We start from the raw sequence: 9,176 nt of genomic DNA, 5'->3' as shown, positions 1-9,176 counted from the left end.
GCTTGGGATACAATTCCTCTTGGGGGATTAAGCAATGGGTGTTGGAAAGCAGCCAGCTTGAGCTCTTTGGCGGCCGATCCTTTTTGCTAGAATCCTAGGCCTGCCGCTCTCTTGGGGAATCAGACTCCCGTGGGAACTTTGAATTACTGATTGGGGCCCCAGCCTTGGGGGGCACCAGGCGGGGAAGGCCTTTGGCAGCCCTTGAGCAGCCCCCACTGCGACAAACGACCTCTGGTTACCAGCCCTGGCCTGGTCAATAATAGCAGTAAGCTTGTTGTTGGACCCCAAGTCCTGACAACCCTCTACACGAGGGTACGGAACACCAGCCGGTCCTGCAACACCCGCAGGGTTATTTGTGGATTGGCCTTTTGCGACCCACGGGGGTTCCTCGGACTGCTTTGCAGAAGTAGGCAGCCAGGCCTTTCTTCCTAGGCTCTCTTAGCCTGGATGCTCTGCTGAAACCTGTTCGGCATCTTAGCACCTGGCAGCGGCTGGGGACCTGGAGGGGCATCCTGGGTCTGGGCTACAGTTCTTCCCCCCTCGCTGTGCCGGATGACCAACAACCCTCATGGGGCAGGGCACCAATCAGAGCCTGCATGCCGGAGCCCCAGGGGGGGACATCTGGCGGTCCACACTCTGCAGAGGACTCCCATTCCGTCCTCCTCCTGCCTCTGTGGTGGCCAGCCAGGGAGTCCTCTCCTTCCTGGGACTGAGCAGCGGTGCTGTGCAAGGCAGGGCATCATTACTGAGGGCACAGCGGGCAGGGCTGCTTCCCTGCTTCACCTTCCGTGCGAGTGAGTGGTTTTGGTTCAATTCCCAGCTAACCCCGAGCCCTGACACCTCTGTCACTGGGGACTTATGTGTTGCTATGACGCTAACCAGCTTCAGCGAGTGTCCCAGCCAGAGCCAGTGAGACAGACACGCTCCGCCGAAACCCGTCAGATCAGAGAGGTGGGTCTGTGAGATGTTCTCCTAAGGGGGACTTGGGACCTAACTTGTGGCTGACCAGCTTGGAATTCTGGGCCCAAAGAAGAGGGTTGGGCTCAGAGCTGGCGACCTGGGCGGTGGCCTCAGTTTTCATCTGTCACGTAGGGTCACTCACAGCGGTGCTTAGGTTTCTCGCCCCGACAGAGAGCCTCTCAGTGCCCAGGCTGCACCGAGTTGACCCTCCCTGCCCCCACAGGCAGCCACAGGGATGGGGCAGACAGACAAACACCTCACACCACACAATAACCCCTCCTCTTTGGGTCCCCTGGAGTCTGTCTGTGTCAGGCGCTGACTCATGGCCCCTCACCCTCCTGTGTGCTTGGAGGGTGTGTGTCCTGCCAGGTCCCAGTGGGGGACTGCTGCCTTTGCTGCCAGCTGGGCAGGCCCTGACTTGAGGCCAGCTTCCCTGGAACTGATTTATGGGCAGCCCGAGGGAGCGGCGGTCTCAGGGCGTGTTGGGTGCCCCCAGCTGGAATGAATCCGGCGGGAGGATGGGTTTGGTCATGCTCTGGAGAAGAGTCTTCTCTGAGATACGTTCCCTGTGGGCCCCAGCCCGCCAGGTTCTCTCTGGGCCAGGGGTTGGGGGGCTTGGGGTGGCAGCCCCTCACCCTCTCTGAGGCCCAGGTCCCCTCTTGCAAGTGGTAAGAGGGTCCCCTGATGCTGGGCTGGCAGGGGCTGGTGACAGACACACAGATGTCTGGCTGTGCGCCTGGCACCTGCCCCTGCGTAGCCCGCTGGAGGGAAAGGAGCATGTAGACGGTGGGTGATTCGGGGAGAAGCGACTCTCTCGGGCATCCAGAGACCACATAGCAAACCCCGCTCCTTGTGGGTGGTGGGGGCACCCATTCCCGCTCTCCTCTGTTCTACGATTCCAGATGTCTTGGCTTCAATTTGACCCCTGATGACCTTGAGGTTACCACAGAGGTTTCCAAGGGCCCGTTTTCTTTCTGGTCATTTTATTTATTTATTTATTCATTTATTCATTTATTTATTTATTTATTTATTTTTTAAGCAATCGTTTTATTGGGGGCTCTTACAGCTCTTATATAACAACCCATACATCAATTGTATCAAGCATATTTGTACATATGTTGCCATCACTATTTTATAAACATTTAGTTTCTATTTAAGCCCTTGTTATCAGCTCCTCATTTCCCCCTCCCTCCCCCTCAGAGCCCGTTTTCTGAAATAGATATCCAGCCCTCTTCTGAGGTGCCTCAGGGTGAACTCAAATCTCTATTTTCACACTGAGTAACCCCAAGGCACCCCTCTCCCTACCCCCACCCCCCCACCCTCACCCCCATCCCGGCTCATGGTGGGACTTTGGATAACAGGTCTCAGTCCCCTGCACCTTTGTTGACTCATCTGAAAAGTGGGCAAGGCTGGGGGTGTTGCTCCTTGAGCTATTTCCTGCAAAGCAAAGTCAAATAAACAAACTCCCTGCTATTGAGTCAATGTCCACTCACAGCGACCCCAGAGGACAGGGTGGCATTGCCCCGGTGGGTTTCAGAGACCGTAACTCTTTGCGGGAGTACAAGGGCTGACCTTTCACTTAGCAGCCCGACTTGTAACCATTATTCCACCAGGGCTCCTGAGAAACCCCTTATCTCTCTGTCTCTCTCGCTCTCTGGCAGGTGCTAAGCCCCGCCCCTGCCAACCTTGCCCCGCTTGGGATACAATTCCTCTTGGGGGATTAAGCAATGGGTGTTGGAAAGCAGCCAGCTTGAGCTCTTTGGCGGCCGATCCTTTTTGCTAGAATCCGAGGCCTGCCGCTCTCTTGGGGATCAGACTCCCGTGGGAACTTTGAATTACTGATTGGGGTTCATGGGGGGCTCCTTGGCCATAAGGGCATATGAAATGAATGAATGGGAAGATGTGGAGGAGGACAGCTCCTTCCCCTGCCTGGCTCCCGACACCTACTCTCAGGGCTGCGTCTTCGGCCTGGGTGGGGGCCCACGCTCAGTTCGTCACCTCTTGGCCCTGGCTCCCGGGGCTCACTCTTGTGGGAGGATTTCCTCCGGGGCCTGGGGCTCTGCTACTGGGGGAGGCCTTCCTCTCAGTCCCAGTGGGCGGCCAGGGAGGTCAGTAGCTGGGTGTTCTCCAGTGGGAGTGGGACCCCTCCTTTCGCGGCAGCTTCTTTGGCTTCAGTGGCGTCAGAAAGGTACCATTAGCTCTTCCCCTTCCTGGCCGTGTGACCATGACTAGGTCACCTCTCTCTCTCTGTGTGTGCTGGGCTCCCTCAGAGGTGAAAGAATTCGAATCCAGGGCATTTATGGATCTAGTGTCCATTAGAAGTCCTTCGAAAGGCCCGCCCTGTCCCGTCTCTCTCTGAACAACTGAGAGAGCTCTCCCTCTTGCCTTTAGCCTGGGTCCCAGTCCTATTAAAGTGTGACTGATTTCCAGAGTCCCTTTTCTTCCAGGGTGTCTCATTAGATCCCACCCCCACCCCACTACCCCCAATCCCTAAGCCCCTTCCCGTAAGAGCGGAAACTGGCTTGGTGAGGGAGTCCAGGCTCTGTGTCCCCTGCCTGGCACGGCACACACCATGTAGAATATACATTAATTGCCTCATGGTGAGGAGGTCAAGCCTCTCAGCCCTCCGATTGGAGCTGTGTGACCCAGGCAAGCTACTGGTCCTCCCTGAGTCTTGGGCTCCTCATGTCCACGTGGGGGGCGGGGATCCAGGCTCACAGGGTGGCAGGGAGTGTAGTCCCGGGAGGCAGGCTGGGACTCAGGGCTCGGCCACACAGCCCCGCCAGTGCCTCCCTGGGCCAGGAGCCGGAACCTGCCACTAACTAACACATTCTCCTTTCTTCCCCAGCAGCCCACGACCTCCCGGCGAACAAGGCCTCCGCTCCCCAGCCAGGGAGCCACTTGCAGTGCCTGTCTGTCCACTGCACGGACGACGTGGGCGACGCCAAGGCCCGTGCGGCCGTCCCCACCTGGAGGTCCCTGCACTCCGACATCTCCAACAGATTCGGGACTTTTGTGGCTGCCCTGACTTGAATCCACCAGAGAACCCCCTCCCCCACCAGGCCTCCCCTTCCACCTCGCCACCCCTCTCCTCCCCTCCCCCTCCTCGCCTGACCCCCTACCCCTTGTTCATTTGAAAAGGGGCCACTGTTGCGGAGTGGATGATTGTTTGTTTGTTTGTTTGTTTGTTTGTTTTGGTTCCCACCCCGCCCTCCCACCTCACACCTAGGTTGGTATCTGCTTAGTGGCATATGGACCAGAAAGGGTTAATTAAAAAAAAAAACAAAAAAACGCAAAAAAAACCTCATTTTTTTTTAAAAGAAACTTGTCTACCATAGTATGTTACCAGTGTTAATCTTTCTGCACTTAGCAAACGTTTGCGGCAGCCTTTTTTTCCTCCCCCTGCTAGATAATTTCCCCATTTTTCTATAATCTTGCTTTCTTTCTTTTTTCTTTTTTAGCAAACCCCTCATTTTTTGTTTGACTCTCATGCTGCTGTATGTCCAAGTATTGTTATTTCATAATAAGACCAGTGTTGCTTGCCTTGTCTTCTGTTTGGTTCTGTGCCTGTTTTTTTCTCCTTCCCCTGCCCTCGGCCCCCTGCCCCCTCCTCTCTTTCTTCTCTCTCTCTCTCTTTCCTTTTTCTTTGTTCACTGCTTATTAAAATGGAGATTCTGGAGAAGAGTAGTTCTGGAGTATTGCTGGGTGCGAGTCAAGCTGTCACCCAATATTATATACTGACCCCTCACTGCCATTAGTCAGCAGGAACCAAACGTTGAATGTCCCCTCCCAACCCTCCCCACTTTGAGGTATTCCACCTGGGACTTTGTTTTTGTCTGTTTCCTAAGAAAGTAGCTCTATTTTCCTTCACACACACACACACACACACACACACACACACACACACACACAGAGCCTCGGTGCCACCTTGGCCCTGGAGTGGAGGTGGCACCGGGTGGATTGTCGGACTGGTCCTTGCCCCCTTCTTCGTGGTCTCCCTGCAAAGGCCTGACTGAATTTTCAAACTGTCCTTAGCGGCTTTGGTCTGCATGGGATGTGGTACCCATCCAACCAGGGTGTTGCTCTGACAATTGGGTGTGTGTGTGTGTGTGTGTGTGCCGAATTCTCAGTCCATGGCCTTCCCTACTAGCTGTTACAGGCCAGGCAGTGCCAGCAAGGGAGGAAGGAGGGTGTATTATTAACACCTCCTCCCCCAGTCCACACCCACCTGAGGGATGAGGCTGTGGCCAGCACTTTCCCAGGGCCTCCTTGGGAGGGGATTCCAGCCCCCCCTCACCTGGGAGCCTAGGTGTCTCTGGTGGGCAGAGCTTTGCAGGATAGAGGGTTGGGGTGGGGAGGTCAGCCAGAAGGGGAGAGTCATGCTCCTGGGCCTTTTATTTTTTGCACCCTAAAATCCACCCCACCCCTCCCCCAACCTCCTTGTGATTGGAATCTCACCTTTCTCACACCTGGAGCTGGAGCTGCCACCACCGGGCTCCTCCCTGGGAGGGGCAGAGAGGAGGAGGCTGGGTGCTGGGGGTGCTCTGGTGCAAAGGGCTTTGGTGACCCTGGGCACTGTCGGGGACAGGTCGGTTCTAGGGTGGGTCAGACCAGAACAGAGCTAATCTTATTTCCACAAACGGAGGACTTAGCTGGATTTTGGTTAGCTAGCATGTCTGCTGAAGGGTCCATTTTGTGAACCCCCTCCTCGGCCCCCGCGCCCTGTGTTTGTAGACCCAGCTTGTTTGAGCAAGTGACCGGAAGGCTTGGTGTCCTCAAACGCCCCCTTGTTGATTTCAAATAACTGGTTAGTCAAAGGGAGAAGGTTTTTCTAGAAAAAAAAAAACCAAACCCAACCCATCTCCTTCCCCTTCTCCGCCTCTTCTTTCCTCGGCCGGGTTTGCGTTAGGACAGCGAGCCCAGGGCCAGAGCCCAGCGTGCGTGGCCGAGAACTTCTCTCTGAGAAGGTGTGTATGCCTGTGGTCCCCTGCTGCCCAGGGAAGGAATAAAAAGGGGCGATTGGCGACCTTCTAGGCCAACCTCTGCGCCCCTGCTGTCTGCCCAGTGTGCAGCTGTGAGAGAGCTTCGCGCTTTCATTTTGGAAACAGGAATGAGTCCTCCTTAACTGCTTAAGGCCAGGGAGCACCGAGTCCCAACTGCTGCCCTTGATCGCCTAGCCCGGCCCCATGTGCCCCCATCAGCGCATGGTCCCAGCCCCCTCGGAACCCCTCTGCCGTTTCCAACGTTTCTCGCTCCCCACGACCCCAGAGTGGATCAGCTTTAAAAATAGCCTTAAGCAAAAGGATGTTATTTCATGAAATTTGGTTTAAATGGAAAGAATCAGAGCAAATTAAAAACACACCCGAACACACACACCAGATTCCCAACTCTGGGAATTGTGACTGCAGAGCAAAACAAAAGTCTTCCGGAAAAGGAAACGAGAGGAAAACAAAAAGTTTATTGCACATGTAAAATATGAAACCTTAATTCTGCTGTGTGTTAAGCAATCCTGTAATCTTTTTTGACTCTTTAAAAATTAAAAAAAAATTCATTTCTGAAATGCTTGGTTAGAAGACTGACAAGAGCTCATGAAATTGAGTGTTATTTTTTTCTTTCTTTTTTAAAAAACAATATGTAAAGTGCAGTCTTCTGTATTCATGCATACTGTATATACCTGTATATGTTTTCCTGAACAGCTAAATAACAATAAATATGACGTTAATGGTGACGGTGGTGTTTTGTGAGTGGGACCCGTCTCCTTCATTTTCTTTCCACTCTTTTCCCATGGTGGGGGCAGGGGAAACTTGGGTGGGGGGGGTGCCGGCAAGTCGATGCTGACTCAGAGCCCCCACGTGACAGGGTAGAGCTCCTGGGAGAGTTGTCCCTGGCTGGCAGCATTCTGCAAGCTGGTCGCCAGGACCCGTCATGGCTCTGACCCCCCAACCCTGTTTGGTGAACAGCAGAACGCTTAAGCATTGCACCACTGGGGCGGGCTCCCCTGGGAGATGCGTGCGTGCGTGCGTGCGTGCGCATGCGCGCTCGCTCATGTGTCTACATATTTTCAGTTGTAGAGTTTCTTCTCAAACTCTCACTGCCATCCAGCTGATTTCCACTCCTAGCAACCCTCTGGGACACAACAGAACGGCCCCTGTGGGTGTCTGAGGCTGGAACTCTTTATGGGAGTAGAAAGCCTCATCTTTCTCCCTCGTAGCAGCTGGTGGTTTCAAACCGCTGACCTTGCGGTTAGCAGCCCAACAACTTACCCACTCCACCACCAGGGCGTGTCCCAGGGGGCTGCCCTGTGCCTTGTAAAATGGTTAGCAGTAGCCTCTTCCCGACCCGCTGGGTGCACACCTTCCCCCTCCTCCCCCAGCCCGGATTTCACACCCAGTGTTCCCTGTGCTGAGAAGAACCCGGGCTCCACTCAGTGAGGAGGGACGTGCTTTTGGGCTCCTGCCTTCCTTTACTATCTGGGGATTTCTATACCCTCCTGCAAGCCACACGGCTTCCCCACCCTGTCTTTCCTCATCTGTGACATGGTTGTGCCTGGCCTCGGGCGGTGTGGGCTGGCCACAAGCACAGGTTTCTCTCTGACTGGACTTCATCTCGAGTACTGTGGACGTGTTTGCAGAAGAGACCAGTCCCTGGAGAAGGACATCAAGCTTGGTAATGTAGGGAGTCCACGCCCCAAAGAGGAAGCCCCTCACTGAGACGGGTTGAGAGAGTGGCGGCAACAATGGCTCAAGCATAACGACTGGTAAGTTGGCTGAGGACCGGGCCGTGTTTCATTCTATTACCTATATAGGGTTGCTGAGGAGCAACAAGATGGCATAAGTTGCACCTAGCTTGAAGGTCACTATAAGGTCTCTATGAATCAGAATTGACTCATTGCCTGTGAGTTTTTGAGTTTAGTTTGAAGGGTGACAGGGGTAACCCCCGTAAACACACCTGCTGCTTAGACTCAAGGTCATAGCAGAACCCTGCCCTAGCCGCTGCCTCCTGGCTTCTTCCACCTCGCAGGGTTTCTCAAAGTGTGTGCCACAGCAGCCAGCACCAGACGCACCCCAGGGGTGTTTGTTAACCACACATGTCTGCCACTTGTCTCTGAGCCTTTGGACTCTTACTACACCAATCGTGGTCCGAGGGCAGGTGCTGCATGCGTGTGGGTGTGGGCTATGGTGGTGGGCAGTGGTAGGGGCGGAGTCAGATGCAGAAGGGAGTGGGCTCCTCAAGGATGGAGGTGACCCGTGCACACACACAGCACCTCCTAGGGAGGTCGGAAGGTGCCGCCTCTGCGTGCATCTCCCCAGCGCGGCATCTTCACGGGAGCTTCCTGGGTGGGTGGCGGCTAAGCTGATGACAAGTTCACAGATGTCCTGCAAATGGCTCCCCACTCGAGAGACACGGACACATGTCTACTTATTCGAAGATGGTCACTCAGGGGCTCGGGATTCATGAGGCGAAGACCTGTGGCCTCTGGGTGGGGGTGGGCGGGCAGTGGGCTTTCTTAGAGCCTCCGTTTCCTCGCTGAGGGGATAAGGGACAGACACTGACATGTAAATACAAGGAGACTGTGCCCGATTCCCTGTCACCGTAGGAAAGTTGGATGCCAGGCTGAGAGAGGCATGACTTCAGTTTGGGAGGCCTGGGGAAAGCTTCCTTGAGCAGGTTATATTGGGTGGGATTTGAAGAACAAATAGGAGTTTTCTGGGTGGTCCGACCCAGCATCCACAGAGACTTTTGGAGGTTTTCTTCATTTTGTGGCCGTGTGTCAGTTAGAATATTAGGTGTTAAAAGATAAGCTTCCATATTAAATATTTGGAGGCATCTCAAAAACCCTTAAGGCCTTAAAGATGGGTAAAGTGGCCATGTTTAGTACCGGAGGAAGAGAAGAAAGGTGGGTGATGGATGGGCTTTGGGTATGGGCACCTGTCACCTGAGGTTGTAGCAGAATGGGTTCATGGGTACATGAATGGCTTCCTGCCTCAGATATCCCAAGAAAGGTTGGCAGTGGGTGGGGACCCCTGACGGGGCTGCAGATCCCTGGGAGGACCCTTCGGGCCCAGCGGACACCTGTCATAGGGCCCTTGTCAAGTTCCCAGAGGAACACTATTATAATCCAGCGTCCTGCATCACACCTGACCTTGACCACCAACAACCCCACGGGAGCAGCAGGGACCCTGACCCGTGTGGGCTGGAAGGTGCCGGTGCGGGGC

The 9,176-nt window shown here is 54.6% G+C and overlaps 1 protein-coding gene across 1 annotated transcript in view; it reads left to right on the top strand.

The window, feature by feature from the left end:
* The window catches only part of MN1 (MN1 proto-oncogene, transcriptional regulator), a 54,482-nt gene extending 47,794 nt beyond the window's left edge, over nucleotides 1-6,688 (top strand). The window contains 1 exon segment of the mRNA XM_030885443.2: nucleotides 3,812-6,688. Within this exon segment, the coding sequence (XP_030741303.2) occupies nucleotides 3,812-3,993 (182 nt within the window). The 3' untranslated portion in view covers nucleotides 3,994-6,688.
* Nucleotides 6,689-9,176: the final 2,488 nt, after the last annotated feature.

The sequence above is a fragment of the Echinops telfairi genome, unplaced genomic scaffold (genome assembly GCF_000313985.2).
Source record: "Echinops telfairi isolate 266 unplaced genomic scaffold, ASM31398v2 ScPeMD7_29;HRSCAF=101, whole genome shotgun sequence".
NCBI classification, from domain to species: Eukaryota; Metazoa; Chordata; class Mammalia; order Afrosoricida; family Tenrecidae; genus Echinops; species Echinops telfairi.
The sequence above is the reverse complement of the archived record's forward strand: the minus strand, read 5'-3'. Positions and strand labels throughout refer to the sequence as shown.